Source organism: Monomorium pharaonis, unplaced genomic scaffold (genome assembly GCF_013373865.1).
Source record: "Monomorium pharaonis isolate MP-MQ-018 unplaced genomic scaffold, ASM1337386v2 scaffold_641, whole genome shotgun sequence".
In the NCBI taxonomy this organism is placed as follows: domain Eukaryota; kingdom Metazoa; phylum Arthropoda; class Insecta; order Hymenoptera; family Formicidae; genus Monomorium; species Monomorium pharaonis.
This window is the reverse complement of record NW_023415958.1, coordinates 29,740-46,909: the sequence shown is the minus strand read 5'-3', so window position 1 is coordinate 46,909 and position 17,170 is coordinate 29,740. Positions and strand designations below refer to the sequence as shown.

The 17,170-nt window shown below is 31.6% G+C and overlaps 1 protein-coding gene across 12 annotated transcripts; it reads right to left on the bottom strand.

Annotated features, from left to right (window-relative positions):
- Positions 1-100: 100 nt before the first annotated feature.
- LOC118648743 (serpin A3-7-like) lies at positions 101-16,320 on the bottom strand. Of its 12 annotated transcripts, none has more exons than XM_036295144.1 (5): positions 15,983-16,317; positions 15,442-15,614; positions 15,026-15,156; positions 14,754-14,939; positions 101-584 (listed from the first exon to the last, which is right to left on the bottom strand). In XM_036295144.1, the coding sequence occupies exons 3-5, from the start codon at positions 15,101-15,103 to the stop codon at positions 381-383; spliced, it is 468 nt and encodes a 155-aa protein (XP_036151037.1). In that variant the 5' UTR covers positions 15,104-15,156; positions 15,442-15,614; positions 15,983-16,317; the 3' UTR covers positions 101-380. The 12 variants fall into 12 exon arrangements, with proteins under 12 accessions (XP_036151037.1, XP_036151036.1, XP_036151043.1 ...); XM_036295143.1 differs by lacking the exon at positions 15,983-16,317 and adding an exon at positions 15,682-15,917; XM_036295150.1 differs by lacking the exon at positions 15,983-16,317 and adding an exon at positions 15,682-15,917 and having other exon boundaries at positions 15,026-15,128.
- Between the last annotated feature and the right edge of the window lie 850 nt (positions 16,321-17,170).

The window sequence follows — 17,170 nt, the reverse complement described above, 5'->3', positions numbered from 1 at the left end:
CTTCAGAGGGTCACAGCCCAAATTTTTTTTTATGTTCTTTCTTCCTTTTTCGTAACTTTATACCCAATGGCATATTCTTAATATTACTTTAAGTTTTTTTTTATTTTTTAGTAGTCTCACTTTCCTGCTGAATCTGCGGCTTGATGATTATGATATATGATGATTATGATATTTTCCTTCTTTTTCTTAACAGCCATTGTAACTGTTATGCATATCTTCCGTTGATGCATACATTCCTCCTCGTATCACTTTTCACAAGTCTTCCATTTCTTGTTTAATAGATTTTATTTTCTCTGGCACTATTTCCTTAATCAGCATTTTTTATTTCTCTTTTGCATGTCATTTCATCTTTCATTTCTCTCATAGTTCTTACTAACCAATCATTTTCCATGTCCTCGAATCCATTCACATCTATCGCTCTGCTTCCGCTGTTTCCTGTCGATTTTGTAAAACCTAGCCTTTCTCTTCCGCTTCCCGTCGGTATTGGTGTCTTTTTTCACTCTGTACCCTAAACTTCTCAAATGGGCCAGGACATGACACATATTGTCGGTTTCTATCGTACACCTTGTGTTTATTTGTACATCCTGGATGGAAAAAAATTTAACACATGACTTACATGTCACGACCTGACTTTTTATTGCCTTTTTAGCCACAAGACCCTTTTATAATTTTCTATCATTCCTTGATCATTTAAATGCACTGCATTTACGGAGCAGTCCTCAATATGTCCATCTCCATCAGAAAGAAAAAGCGTCATTTATTCAGCGCTCTGGGTCCCCTCAAGCGCTCCCTCAAAGAGAGGAAGAAGGAGAGAGAGAAGGGAAGGGAAAAGAAGAGGAGGGAGAAAGAGAAAGCTAGACAGACGGACGGACAAAACAGACAGACAAGCAGGCACAGACAGATACTGACAGACAGGCACATACAAATACACAAACACGTACATACACATGTGCACACGCAGGATGCGCGCACACATAAAAATAAACACTGTTAAGTGTCACTTTATTTAGTCTTTAAATTTGTTTATTATATTACAATTCTTTATTCAACATTATTATTCTGCAGAATAGTTTCAATATTCGCGTTCAAATCGCCGTTGGTTAGCTAATGTCACTAGAACGCGGACCGTAAGTCCCACCGTATTGCAGCGCTTAGTTTGAGCTTCTTCTCGCTTTTGGTATTGAGGCGTGCACGACAGATCAGAAATATGATCGTCCCGCTATACGGCTATAGTCACGTTTGCTGAGATCTTATTAAAATAAAGCAAATAACTTCGTCTCAAAGAAGTGTAGCCAAGTATATTATTTCAACCATTATTTAACGGACACCCTCAAAGTTATTTAACATCTTCATGCAATATATCTAAATTCGGCCCTTTCCAGGGCCACATGATAAACAAAATATGATCGAACAATCTTCCGCGGTGCACATCGAGTAACGCTGATACCGATGATCGGTAATCATTTTTCTGTGCGCGAATTTTCGAATCACAAGATTGCAGTTTTTTTATCAATAATATCCCATATATCCGAAAAATTTTAATCTTTATTTTTGTTACTGGAAAATTAATCTACAATAAAATTACGTTTTCATATTTAAAGTGCAATATTTTGACGCCAAAATGACGAAATAAAAAACCAAAATAAATTGTAAAAATAATGTGTTACTTTAAGGATGCTATCACATCGTCATAGGGTAACGTAAAAGACGTCTTTAAAATGCCTTATAATGATGTGATTGGTTGACGCAAGTTACATATATACAAGTTACGCCGCATGTGATGTCACCCCAAGTTGCGCTATCTGAATTTCATCTGTTCCACGTTCCCTTGTCTATACATAAATTCTTTTTATACTTTTATGGCATAAGAAAATAAAAAATTAATAAAATCAGTATTTCTTTTAGACTAAAAATTTATTGTTAAAGTTAAGTGTTTGTCCTTCAATTTGCTTTTTTGTTACTGTATGATGATTAATTGCCGAGATATAAGCCTTCGAATTTAAAAATAGCATTTAGTAAAAAAATCGTAGAGTCGCAAAAAAACGAAATTAATGCTTAAGAATTAAGCTTACGAGACCAATTGGTTTCATTTACAAAAAATTCATCTTCGCATAAACAAACACAAATAAATAATTTTTAACCCTTAATCCCTCCCGTGTTTTTTGGCACCTTTTATCCCTCCCCTAAGAGCACAGTTGACAGGAAGTCGACTAAATGTCGACTTCTAGAAGTTGACAGTAAGTCAACTAAATGTCGACTTCTAGAAGTTGAGGAAAAGTCACGACTAGGGCTGCGTTCGGGAAGCGCATATATCCTGTGTGTTATCAGTGCTATTGCTCATTCTGCGTCATTCATTAGACATAAAAAATTTCGTGCTTGGGCCGATAAGAAAAGAAGATCGGCGTAGTTACTAATGCATCGAAAAACGAAACATCTGCCAAATTATTTATTGAGTTATCATAAATCGCAGATGACTTAGGAATAAGAATATCACCACCATAATGATTTGTTTGAAACAGGAGGTTCAGAATCACGATAATAAAGCAGCAAATTACGTTTATTTCTTTCATGTTTTGGGAATTATCCCGAAAACTTTTCCTTATTTGACAAAACGAGTTAAACATCTACTCATAACCTTAAAAATATACTTCCATCCATAATTTCCGTGTTTTCGATCTGAGACCCTATTCTGTACCGGCTACTGACAACTATCGGCGTTGTTGTGCAGGCTTTTTGCCATATAAAATATCTGTGCAACGACACCGAGAATTGTCGGTAGGCAGTACAGAGGGTGCGTTCCACTTAACGCCCGCAACGCTCATGAGCGTTGCTTATCCTTGTTTAATATTTGATAACCAACAAGGATGAAATGATTCCACGGTCGTTGCGAGCTTTAAGTGGAACGCACCCAGAATAGATTCCCTGCATAGAAAGTGACTGAAATCTGACGTTTAAAGTTGACGGAAAGTCAACTTTTCGTTATGACGGGAAGTCGACTTTTAGTCGACGTTTTTTGGGTCATTTGCCGACTAAAAGTCGACTTTCGTCCTTAAAAAAGTCGACTTCAGGCCAAGTCAAGTTTCGATAAAGTCGACTTTTTGCTCTTAGGGTCCCTATGGGTCGTTTTCGTCCTCGCTCTTATAACCATATAAATAATGGTTTAAAAAATCTGAAAAAAATCATGTATACACTTTAAACATTTCTCTTTAAGAAACTACTATTATATTATCCCCCTCCTAAACTTAATATGTATTTTTTAATAAACAATAAGAAAAATTAATAAAAAAATTAATTTATAAAAAAATATATAGCAATGGTAAAAATAAAAAAAAATTTTTTTAACCAGTTTCTGGAAGAAAAAAAGTTTCTCTTTACGAAAAAAAATGTCTGATCAACGTAGAATAAAAGCAGATATCCAATTTCAGCGTATAAAAATTGCTATTTTTTTAGGATGAATAGTGTTGCAAAATAGGGAAACATCAATAAGTCTACAATTATTTTTTCTGCTTAAAGTTTTAACAAATTATTTAATACATAGTAAAAATACAAAATTTTGTTATAAAAATAGAAAAAGAACAGTTTAAAAACAGTCGCGACAGCAATTTAAACGATGATAATCGCAAACGGGTTTGTTGCATCGAGCACAACATTGATTGGTCTTTTTATCATTTTTGTATAAACAGTAAAAACATCTTTTTTAAATTTATTAGTTAATGTCCAATCTTCCCAATATTTGCCAAAAACTGAATTTTATTGATCTGCTCAAAATATTCTGGATTTCTAATTTCCATTGTAGATGTTCAACTTGAAATATATACATAATTATGTTCTAAAATGCATGTACGTGTCCCAAAATACTTAATTTACAAACAAAATTTTTTTTCAAAAAAGTTATTTTTACTTACATAATCCCTCCCTATGGGTCAAAAACGTCCTATTTAAATTTTATCTGGCTGGCGTTTGGAGTAGAACAAAAGGACCGGGTTGGCCTTTTGCACTGAAGACCCTTCCCCCCAGTTTTTTTAGTGTAACTTTAATGGCGCTAGCATCGCGGTTGTACGAGAAATAGTAGTTTTAAACAGGACGAAAACGACCCATAGGGAGGGATTGAGGGTTAAATTTCCCAATTTTTTTATTAAAAAATTTTTTTGACATAACCGTCAAAAAGTAGACATTTTGCCCTTTAATTTGCTTTTTAGTATTTTTTTTCTATAACCATTATTCGCAAAGTTATTCGCATAATTTAAACTTTACATTTTTCTTCTGAAAAAATTAGGTGTTCTTTTAATTACGTTCCGAAATGTATATAGAGTAAACGAAAAGTACTATACAATAATTCATGAGAAGGTAGAAGAGATTAAGGTGAACGTAAAGAGTTCATCGTTGTTTTAAGATATCCGCAATAATAACCGAGATATTAATCTTTCAAATTATACGAATGAGAATTATACGCGTTGAGGGCAGCACTCAAGCCGCTCAAGCTATAGAATGGTCCACTGTATCAAGCATTGGTGCAATGCAGCGAAGCAGAGGCAACAGCGAATTTCTCCTCCTTCCGCAGCCAACAGCCAATGCTTGGTACAGTGAGCCGTGCTATAGCTTGTGTAGTTCGAGCATTTCCCTCATTGTATACACACACATATGCGCATACACGTATCTCTTAAAAGTCATTGAAGATGTAGAACATCCTAGTAAAATTTTTGCCGTAATAATTATAATTAAGAATTAGAAAACCGGATTTAGAGCGATATCTGTTAGTAGTTTAGGATATCCTCTTTATGATCAAACACTAAGTATAAGCTTAAAAGTGTTAGTGTACTTGCAATAGCGTCATTAACTAAAGGAAAGAAGGAAATCATAAATCATCATTTTCTTTTATTTAAATAACTTCGTTAATATTCATATGATATAATTCTTGTGGGTACAAGTTTGTTAACTATAGAGTTTTAACAATCATTTTATGATCAAAAGTTGTTCGGATATACATAATTAACAATTTACTAAAGACAAAAAATGCGGCTGTAGAACTTATAGGATATGGAACATTATTAACCCTCTGCCTACACACTATGTTTTTCTCTCGATTTCTACACACATACGCTAATTCACAAATTTTGTTGACTTACATTTCCAAATGTATTTAATCAATTTTAATTTTTTTTTGTTTTAATCACAAGAAAAAAACTCAGAATTATGATGGCGATTGTTAAAATATTATAAATAAAAAGAAAAAACGTAATATTTTTCAAATGCCTATATTTAAAGCGAGTCCTAGATGCGCACAGTAACGGACACAGCAGGCTGAATAAAATAACACAGTAACAAACAGACACAGATCAAACGGACACAGTAACAAATGCGCACAGTGCGAAACGGACACAGTAACAAATGCGCACAGACCAAATGCGCACAGTCGCAAACCCATGTGGTGCAGAGAATGCTTTGCACACACATACATCACACACACATGCACGCACGCACACACACACATTCATTCACATGTGTTTGCAGATTTTTAATACAATTTACATGGGTTAGCGACTTGGACGGGGTGGATGCGGGAGGAAGGGCCGAAGGCCCCCTTGCGTGTGTGTTTGTGTGCGCGCGCGCGTGCGCGAAGCAATCTCTGCACCACATGAGTTTGCGACTTTCCACGCAAAACGAGATATTCCTAAAAATATGTATATAGAAGTTTGAAATTCATTTTTTTCTGGCAGAGCAATGCTTTTTTCTGCCAGATGTTTCTAAGGTTAAATAATCTGTCATATAATATATTAATGTTTTTCACTAGACGACTATGCGGTGTTTAATCATGCGGTGTCCAATAATGCAGTGTCCAATCGTGCAATGTCCAATCGTGCGGTGTCCAATCGTGCATGTTTAATCGAGCCGTATCCAATCGTTACGTGTCCAAAAAAGGTCACCCTCCTAAAAACTGAATGATTAAAAAATACTTTTCACACCTTAAAGGTGTCCTCGTTTTCTTTAAGTAAAAAATATTTTTAAATTATCCAGTTTTTAGAAGGGTGACCTCCTTTTGGACACGTAACACTTAGATACGGCTCAATTGGACACTGCACGATTATTTTAAAAGTAGTGCCAAATCTTCAAAACAAAGAAAAACATGCAATTTTTACAGTTAGCTTTAAGGTGATTTTCAAACAGCAGAACATTTTTTTATCGAATAAGCAAATAAAGGATTTTAAAGTAGAGGTTTTAAGCTTTTCGAATCTGTCGTCGTAATTTCTATGCGACCATTTTTGACCAACTTACGTGCGTTTAAATTAAAAATGCCATTTTTTAAATCATTCATAACTCACAAGGAAACCTCGCGAACCCAAAAATTCTAATTTTAATGAAACTTGGCATAAATGTAAAGTGAGTATATACATAAATTTAGAAATTTTTAGTTGGTGCTTATAAACGGTTTAAAGGGTGTAAACCACTCTTCAAAAATTGAGTTTTGCCTTTTCTCGATATATCTCGTAAACTAAACAAAATATCAAAAAATGTTTTATACAAAAGTTTTACAGCATAAATATTTCTATTTAACTATGCTGTTTATTTATTGAAAAAAATTTTTTTCAAAAATTTACTTTTTATACCTTCCCTATGTTGAGTATTTATTGCATCAAAATTTTAATTTCAGTGAAATTTGGCACAAATGTAGAGGGAGGCAATACATGAATTTAGAAAATTTTAGTTTGTGCTCAAAAATGGTTTAAAGGGTTAAAACCATTTTAAGGGTTATTCTTCAAAGGTTGAGATATTTTTGCCTTTTTTCGATACATCTCGTAAACTTAACATATAAAAAATGTTTTATACAAAAGTTGTATAGTATAAATACCTCCATTTAATTACGCTGTTTATTAAAAAAAATTTAAAGTTTTCTACTTAAAAAAATTTTATAAAAATGACTTTTATATATCTAACATTTATCATTATACTATCTTATACTACGTATCGGCCTCTTTTCCCACTTTTCCAATATTCCACGGTTCTTCTTTTCTTATAGTTACTATTTAAAATTTCGTTTTCTGGTTTACAATTTTTCAATTATTCTCATTATCAATTATTCTCATTATCAGGTTCATAATTATCATTATCATTTTCTACAAATTCTTCTTCTTTATCTGTTACAAATTCTATATCAGGTAAATCCACTTCCCAATAATTTTGAAATTCCGAAGCAGTATCGGTTTGTATAACAAATGCTACATTATATGTTATAATATCCTGTATCACTTCATATAATTGTATTTTTCTTCCATTTATAGGCGCTGAGAAAATATGTGTAATTTGAAATAAAGTAATTAATATATTAAGAGCATTTGCAACATTTATGTGTAACATTATGCTTTGTTTAATTAAAAAATTAAACAATTTAACAATAATCAAGCACACGTTGGACGTAACTTGATACTGATGTGAAAATGACGCGTAACATCATTAATAAAGATACAAAACTTTTATTAATACAAGATTTCTACTTCATATACGATGCATACCATGACACGACGAATATAAAACATGAATGTGAAATATGTGACATAGACAGAATGAACACTGTGTGAAAACGACGTTACCACTCTAATATTGCGCAACTGTCACATAAAAAATAATACAAACAGAAATGCAGTTAATATAATATATAGTATTATAACATAGATAATATACACAAAGATAATATAAATAATACATAGTATACGATAATATAATTACTTTATAAATGCTAGATACATAAAATTTTATTTGATACTTTTTTAATAAAAAAGTTTAATTAAATTTTTTTTGAAAAAAGAACAGCGCAGTTAAACAGAGGTATTTATACTGAAATACTTTTGTATAAAACATTTTTTATATGTTAAGTTTACGAAATATATCGAAAAAAGGCAAAAATGTCAACCTTTGAAAAGTGGTTTTAACCCTTTAAATCATTTTTGAGCATCATTTAAAATTTTCTAAATTCGTGTATTGCCCCCTTCTACATTTGTGCCAAATTTCACTTAAATTGAAATTTTGATCCAATTCAACATAGAAAAGGTATAAAAGGTAAATTTAAAAAAAAATTTTTTTTTCAAAAAATAAACAGCATAGTTAAATAGAAGTATTTACGATGTCTTTTATATAAAACATTTTTTAAGTACAGTTTTGAAAAGCGTAACCTCCAATCGCGCTGAAATTTTAACCAAAGCTCACCCTTGATTAGAAAAGAAAGTCCTTAAAAGGATTTTTGGCAACAAAGCCTCGTTTGCCCCAGGCCCCTTCAAAGTTTTTACAGTTCTTACTAAATATCTCTGAAAATATTGATTTTAAAGAAAAAAAGTTTGAAACAAAAAATGAAGCTTATAAAAAGCTCTACAAAAAAGGTTATGTACATTTTTTACGTAAACCTATTATTTTGGCTGTTATGACCTAAAATAACTCGGCGGAGGTCAAATTGACCCCGTCAAACATTTTTTAAAATTTCTGTTTTACTAAATACGCGAAAATTTTTTAATTTAAAGATTATATATATTTATTTAAGGTAAACAAAAATTTAATTGCAAATTTGAAAAAAGTAATTTTTTTACAGTTTAACATAAAACAGAAATATTTCTATAGTTTAACATAAAATATAAACATTACTATAGTTTAACATATAACACAAAATATAATATTTTACAATTATTTAATTTTTTAATAGTTTTTTACTTATTAACTTATTCAATAATTATCGATTTGATTGTTAAAGTCGCTCAAATGTAGACAAATATAGAAAAGGTTGTGCAAAGAACGCGTGGGCGAGAGAGGAGCTCCGCCCCTCCCCCTGCACCTTCTCTCTGTATTTTTTCCTAACTCTAACCCACCAATTTTATGTCGCTATTTGGTTAATGTGAAAACATTGGAAACGAACAGCGTGGAAAGTCGCAAACTCATGTAGTACTGTATAAGCGTGGACTTTACGTAAAACATTGATATTATGTATCGTACTTATGAAAATAAGTGTAAACGACATCCACGTTTGTACAGTACCACATAGGTTTACGACTTTTCATGCTGTTCGTTTCCAATGTTTTCACATTAACCAAATAGCGACGTAAAATTGGTAAGTTAGAGTTAGGAAAAAATACTGGGAGGGGGTGCAGGGGATAAGGGCTCCTCCCCCGCCCACGCGTTCTCTGCACAATCCTTTGCAAATTTCCACGTGAAACGAGATTCTCATTGCACCCCTCTTGGAATCCTCTTGTATATGTGTGTGTGTTTGTTCTCTATACCACGTATTCTCTATATCTATTTTTTACGCTAATCTTTTCCGAGATATATAATAAAAACTTTCAAAATTATAATGAAAAAAATACTTTTTTTCTTCATAACAGCCAAAATAATAGATTTACGAACATATGAAAAAAGAGTAGAAAATGTATATAACTTTTTTTGTAGAGCTTTTTATAAGCTTCATTTTTTGTTTCAAACTTTTTTCTCTAAAATCAATATTTTCGGAGATATTTAGTGAGAACTGTAAAAACTTTGAAGGCTTCATCGCCAAAAATCCTTTTACGGACTTTCTTCTTTAATCAAGAGTGACCTTTGGTTAAAATTTCAGCGCAATTGGAGGTTTACGCTTTTCGGAACTTTATCCCATTTTTTGATATGTTGTTTAGTTTACGGGATATATCAAGAAAAAGCAAAACCCTCAATTTTCGGAGGGTGGTTTCAACCCTTTAAACCGTTTATAAGCACCAACTAAAAATTTCTAAATTCATTTACCCCCTCAACATTTATGCCAAATTTCATTAAAATCAGAATTTTCGGATTCGCTAAATTTCCTTGTCAGTCAAAAATAGTCGTAGGAAAAAAAAATTAAAAAGAAGAGTTTAATTTACAAAAATCTTTTATCAGATTAAGTAAAAAAAAAATTATTTAAACCATAAACACGTTCAATGCAATCTTTTTACATTTTTCTTTTGTGCTTTGTCTTAAGAAAAAATGATCATGTTGCAAAATTAAAAGCTTTTAATCAAAAGATTAAAAAACTAGAAAGTTTAAGGTTTCAAATGCTTTTTAGTTTGTATTTCTATGACCATTTTTTCGCAAAAATACAAAGATTTGAATATAATCTAAATTTTTCTTACGTTTTGAGTGTATCGCTTTTTGGGATTGATTGTAGAATAGATAAAAAGATGTCAGAAGAATTTTGAACGGAAAGAGTGAAACAAGAATGCCCACATTATACATAATGGACTTAGAGGAACATATGAAAAGAGAAAAATAGTTATGATAGCTAGGGAAAAAAAATTAGTTATTAACTTATACGGATGACATAGTGTTAATAACAAAAGAACCTAATAAAAAATTGAAAGAAATGATAAATAAAATTATTAAATCGTATTTTGAGAAAAAAACTAAATTTAAATATAGGAAATCTTAATGTTTAAAAAAGGTGAAGAAAAAAAACAAAAAGGATTGGATGTGGAGAAATAAGAAAATTGAAGAAGTTAAAGAATTCAAATATTTAGAGTATTATTTAAAAAAAAACGGAGGCTGGAAAACACAAAAAAGTTAAAAAAGCAAGGATAGCAATGGCACAGATATAGAGAATAGGACAAAGATCATTTGAAAACAATTTCAAAAAAAGAATGAGAATGTTCAACAGCTTAATAACAAGTACTTTACTATGCAGCTGAAATTTAAAACTAGAAAAAAGTAGAAGTTAAGAAAAAGTATATCAAATTGGACATTAGGCTTAGATTTTAATATTTCGGAATATATAGCACTAAAAGAGACAAATAAAGTAAGGATAGAATTCGGTAAAAAAGCGATGAAATATGAAAAGACAAAAAAGACTAAGAATAAAATAATATTGGAGTCTTGGAGAGAAATTAAAGGAAAGAAGAAAGATCAAACTGGGAAAAATAAAAGATTACTATAGATTAGAGCTAGAAGATATTCAGGAAATAGATAAGCTAAGACAAGAAGGCGAGAAATAGAACTGAAAAAGATAGATAAAGGCAAACAAAAACATGATAAAGATAAAAAAATAATGTGGACAAAATATAATAGATTGTATAAAGAAATAAGAACAGATGAGAAACCTTCGTATATTTTAGCTAGGTATAAAGGTAGAAATCAGTCAATCAACAAGGGAACGATCAGAAGTGTCCCTCACTGATTTTAATGAGTTTTGAAGCTTTGAAGATGTTGTTGAACATTAAAAATATTAAACTTATATTTTTTTAGCGGCGTATCTCAATGCATGTGCAAAATCTGACTAGCAACCTTCTTATGGTGAGCATCAAAAAATGCTAATGCTGACGGTAACAGGCATAAACAGACTAAAATGCATAGATAATTTTAATGTCATAACTTTGTCAAAAACCATAGAATTCAATTCTTTTTAATTTGTAAAGAAAAGTTCATATTTTACGATAATTCATATAAAGTTTACAAAAAAAATTATTGCACCCTATGAAGCACGTCAAAATACGAAAATTTTTGAAAACAAAACACGTCCTTACTTTCGAAAAGATGGCGAAAAGGGAAAAGGGATCTGACAAAATCTGATAAATGGTCTTTAAAATAAAAAATTTAAGTTTTAAAATTTAAAATAAACTGTCAAATACAATAAGTTTTCGCAAAGTTATTTAAAGTTAAGTAAAATTTTAGTATAAATTTTTGTTGTGTTAAGTTTGTTCCTCAGTATATTTTATATATTTGTAATAAATGTATCGTATTTATTTTCTAAATCAGGTTTAAATAGTAGAGAATTTTTTGTAACAAATTTTGATATCTTTCTAGGCACAATACTATGTGCTTTTTTAAATCTTTTTATCTAAAGTCTCTAAAGCTTTGAATCCTGCCGCATTTTCTTCTCGTGCTTGAAAAGCCCATCGAGCAATGTCAATGTCATAAACAAATGACGATGGCAAACTAAACAACATACATTTGTTTATTATTATTACTGTTATTATTATTAAAATAAATTCTTTAAGATTAAAGAACTAATCTATCCTAATGAATGTACATAATTGACATTTTAATTCTTACTCCATTCGTTTTCCATATATTACTATGTTGCATTATATATAAAAATTTGAGGTACTTTTATAATTTCAATAATATTAAAGCAAAGAAGGACAAGAGAGCAAGAAAGTAATACAAGATAAAGCAGATACATGTTCACAAAAGGACAATACTTGTGACAATACACTATTTAAGACACTTGCGTATATTACCGAGCTAAAAGTGGAAAAAACACCTTTTCGTTATTACAGTTTATATACATTTTGCACACAGACGAATAAATTTACCATGCAAAATATATATTAGTATGCATTAGTTACAACTATTTTTCTTTGCACTATTTTTAACACTGATTGAACTTATAGATCTTTGTACAAACATCTCCTCGGAAATAATTATTTTTTAAATATAATTTTATTGCTTAAATTGATACAATAACAGTATATGCGCACTTGCGCGTACAAAGATGAAATCATCTCTATTTTTACATTACACATCATGGCACTATTTTAATTCTCCTTATAATACCGTACACATACTCGTATTTTTGTTATGTATGTTTTACATCATATAATACGTTGCGTGTTATTATGTAATTAACAAGGGGACCTTACGGGTCATGGGTCATCGATTCTTTTCATACTTATAGGATTTAAAGATCAGTACCCGGACTTCAATTTCCTAAAGCAGTACGATGCGCTTCTCAAAAATACTCGAAAAAATCGATTTTCTCGTAAGATTAATCCGTTTTTATGTTTTAATATAAAAATATATGCAGAAAAGAGTTATTAAACAAGGCGCAATTAAAAAAATAACATTATTGAGATTACTATCTAGTTTTCCCAAAAATTGGATGGGGGAATGTATTATTATATATAAGTATATTTGGTTTTTAATGTTTTTTAATTTTTGTCCTTACAAAATTGTCCAAATTTTGCAAAATAAGTGGAAAGAGGGTAAATTTGAATTTTTTACAAAATAAATATACTATTGTAAAGAATATAAAATACCATAAAACTATTGTATAAAATATTTTTTCATAAACTTTATATTTTCAAAGATATTTGCCAAAAACGAAATAATCCGTTATTTTGAAGAGGTGGTTTCAGCCGCTAAACGTCGAGATACGCCGCTAAAAAATGGATTTAATATCTTTTTATCCTCTACATGTCCTTATTAAAATCAGTGAGGGACACTTCCGACCATTGCCTTGTGAGTCAATTAAAATAAAGTTAAGAAAATTTTAATTTAATAGAAAAATCATATCCATCATTAAGATCTGATGTTTGACCGTATAGGCAATTTACAACTCATTGGCATGTTTAACATATTACTGTCGGTTAGAAGTAATGTACTAATATTGTTATACGTTGCCTGAAAAGGACGTGCTTTAAGATATACTGATTATTGCGAAGAATACCATATATCTCGGTGGTCGAATTGGCTAGGACGTTCGCACGGAATAACGAGATCCAGGCTGAGGTATTATTTTTCGCAATAAATTAATTTACAGTTTTTCAGGGAAAATGGGAAAGGGGGGATTTTAAGATGCTCTCAAGCATCAAAATTTAGCTTATTAACTTTGTCTTAAGTCTGACGAATCTTGTCGACGCGCAGTTTAAAATAATGCTAAAAAAATTAAATTTAATAGAAAAGTCATATCCACCACTAAGATCTGATATTTGACCGTATAGGCGATTTACAACTCATTGGCATGTTTAACATATTACTGTCGGTTAGAAGTAATGTACTAATATTGTTATACGTTGCCTGAAAAGGACGTGCTTTAAGATATACTGATTATTGCGAAGAATACCATATGCCTCGGTGGTCGAATTGGCTAGGACGTTCGCACGGAATGACGAGATCCAGGCTGAAGTATTATTTTTCGCAATAAATTAATTTACAGTTTTTCAGGGAAGATGGGAAAGGGGGGGGATTTTAAGATGCTCTCAAGCATCGAAATTTAGCTTATTAACTTTGTCTTAAGTCTGACGAATCCTGTCGACGCGCAGTTTAAAATAATGCTAAGAAAATTAAATTTAATAGAAAAGTCACATCCACCACTAAGATCTGATATTTTGACCGTATAGGCGATTTACAACTTATTGATATGTTTAACATATTATGGTCGGTTAGAAGTAATGTACTAATAAAAAAATTAAGTGCTAATTAGATGCTAATGTGATGCTTTATTAAAAAATTTGGTGCTCGTACAGTTTGGCAGAAATTTCAATTTATAGTAAGAGGGTGGACTGGCTTAATGTTAAGCTAGCCGTCCTCATGTAAAAAAATCAATACAAGCAATATAGAAAAATCGAATGTATCAGATTTAAGTTCTAATTAAGTGCTTTTAAAAGCTAAAGAAAACATTTCCATAAAGTAAACAGTTGTCCAAAATTCACAAACATACATAACCATCATATTAAAGTGCAATGTAGCTAAACTGAACGAGCACCTAATTCGCCGTTTACCTATTTCGAAATAACATTAAATAAGAAACGTTTTATATCGATACCAATAAAACACCTAATTTTTTAATAGTGCTTTACTTTTGTTAGCTCGTCGCGACTAGAATACAAGAGTAAAGTGTTATTAAAAAATTAGATGCCTTATTGTTAACTTTTAAGGGATATATGTGTGTGTGTGTGTGTGTGTGTGTGTGTGTGTGTGTGTGTGTGTGTGTGTGTGTGTGTGTGTGTGTGTGGTGTGGAATTCAAGAAAAATTATATCATGGTTTTCAATCTTACATTTAACAAGAGAGCCAGAATATTAAATCCATTATTTAAAGAAATTATGTCATCATGATGAAGAACAGATTTTATTTCATTCAGTGTATGGTCTCCAGCACCATTGGACAGTAAAGATAATGTCATATGTAAACTCAAAGGAGAAATTACAATGTTGCCAATGTTATCAATGTTGGTTGATAAATTCTATAATAAAATTTAAATTATAGATTAGAATTTGCCTCACATGCATATAAATAGCTTATACATAAAAAAATATAGAGATAACATACCTTGTATAATGAAATCATAAAATTGTTACAAGCTGTAGATAAAGTTTTGATATCATTTTGCTGTCTACTTGATAACATATCTTGATAACACGCTGCTAGTGTACTGATAACAATAACAATTACAAACAAAGCTACAAAGAAAATATTTGGTTATGAAATTATGAATTGTTAATGTTATGGCTGCTTTCTTTTTAAGCATGGTCTATACTCTATAATACATGGAGTAAGTGTGGAGTAAGAAGTACATAGAACTTATACTAATGGAAGAGGAAAAGAACCCATAAAAGTATGTCCAAGAAGTGAAACAAAAAATTAGTTCTAGTACAAATACGGCCGCTCATGCGCATTATGAGAAAAAGTTATGAAATGAGACAGAAAACTAGTTCTGTCTCATTTCATGTTAAGTCATGTTCTACCTATCCTTGTCGCACAGATGTTGGACACAGTTTCGGCATATACACTATTTTGCTTCCATTAGTATAAGTTCTATGAAGAAGTAACAGTAGGCATAAGGATGTAAGCGAAATAAATTAATTTTATTTCCTCCATCTTTTATGTTCATGCTCGGCCAATTAGAGCGTAGAAATAGCTGTGAACAGTCCAAACAATGCTATTAGTTTCATAAAATCAAAGAAAATTATATGGCAAATCGTTACTTTTACTCCTTACTCTACGCTCACTCTATGTATTGTAGACCATGCTTTAGAAGACACAAATCAACACAGATTAACATAGGGTGCTTTCCATTTAGTGACACAATTCGACACAAGTATCATTCTATCTTTGTTACTCATTGAACATAAAAAAAGATAGAACAATGCTTGTGTTCACTTGTGTTACTAAATGGAAAGCACCCATATTGAAACAGTTTGCTGTAGTTAAATGGAACATGATATACAGTGTGTATATGTTGTACACAAGACCTATTATGGTAATTGTCTAGTTTAGCGTCGTCACCTCTAAAATCGATGTTTAGGCTCATTCGACACGGTTTTGCACGAAACGAAAGAATCTGGCAGAAAAAAATGTCGCTCTGCCCCGCGAATCGAGATATTAACGATTAAAGTTTTGTTTTGAGAGCTTAATGTGCCAGATTTAAGGTATGCAGCACATATAATACTGCCTTCTCTCACTCTTTCACTGATTTTACTACACTGACTGTTATGTAGATATGTGTATGTGTATGTGTCGTATATATGTAGATGGGTCAGTATGAATGAGTGTATGTGTATATGTTTATTAGCGTTTTTCTACTGCGTTCATAGAGCTTGTATTAATGGAGGGGCCATTGCTATGGCCTAGTTTACATCGTGCATTTGATACGCGTATCAAGTAGTGAATTTAAGCTGATCAGCCAATGATTAAACACATTCACTAGTTATTTACTATTTGATACGCGTATCAAATGCACGATGTAAACTAGGCCTATATGCCGGAGTCCGCGCGGGGTGAATCGACAGAGCATTAATGGCTTAGTTTACATCGTCAAAACCTTAGTACGCGTATTAAGTTTGGTGCGCACCAAAGCCTTAGTACGGGCGCGTTTACATCGAATGTACTAAGCATGTACTGTGAAAAATATAATACAAATTTAATTCATGTTGATGTCTCCTACTAAGACATTTTCACACCGGTTTTTAGATTTTAGCACTGAGGTTATGCTCAATTGCTAAATTCTCTCTAAAATGCGTTTTATGCGTTTACATCGACATTTGTATCACTTGGTACGCGTATCAGTTTAGTACGATACTGGCCTAGTTTACATCGTGCATTTGATACGCGTATCAAGTAGTGAATTTAAGCTGATCAGCCAATGATTAAACACATTCACTAGTTATTTACTATTTGATACGCGTATCAAATGCACGATGTAAACTAGGCCACTCCTACTTGATACGCTCGTACCAAATTGATCCGGCAGCGTTTACATCGTGCGTACTAAATATTTAGTACGAATTTGATACGAATATGGTACCTGATACGCGTATCAAATGCACGATGTAAACTAAGCCAATATATTCTCATATATTTTGTCTCTTTTCGTGTTGGACATCCCCACCACTCCGTTTTCTAGAAGGAAAGAGCGCCACACATACGAGCAGTACGACAGGTACGAGCCTACTTACTTGTGGTTTGTTCGCGTCG

Bases quoted from the DNA above. Each gene is read 5' to 3' on its own strand.
- LOC118648743 (XM_036295141.1), bottom strand. From the start codon at position 16,007: ATGAGCCTAAACATCGATTTTAGAG. The intron at 14,940-15,025 runs GTATGTTATCTC...ATTTTATTATAG, and splicing joins TTATGATTTCATTATACAAG to AATTTATCAACCAACATTGA. The intron at 585-14,753 runs GTAAGATTGAAA...TTTTCCATCCAG, and splicing joins TTCTGGCTCTCTTGTTAAAT to GATGTACAAATAAACACAAG.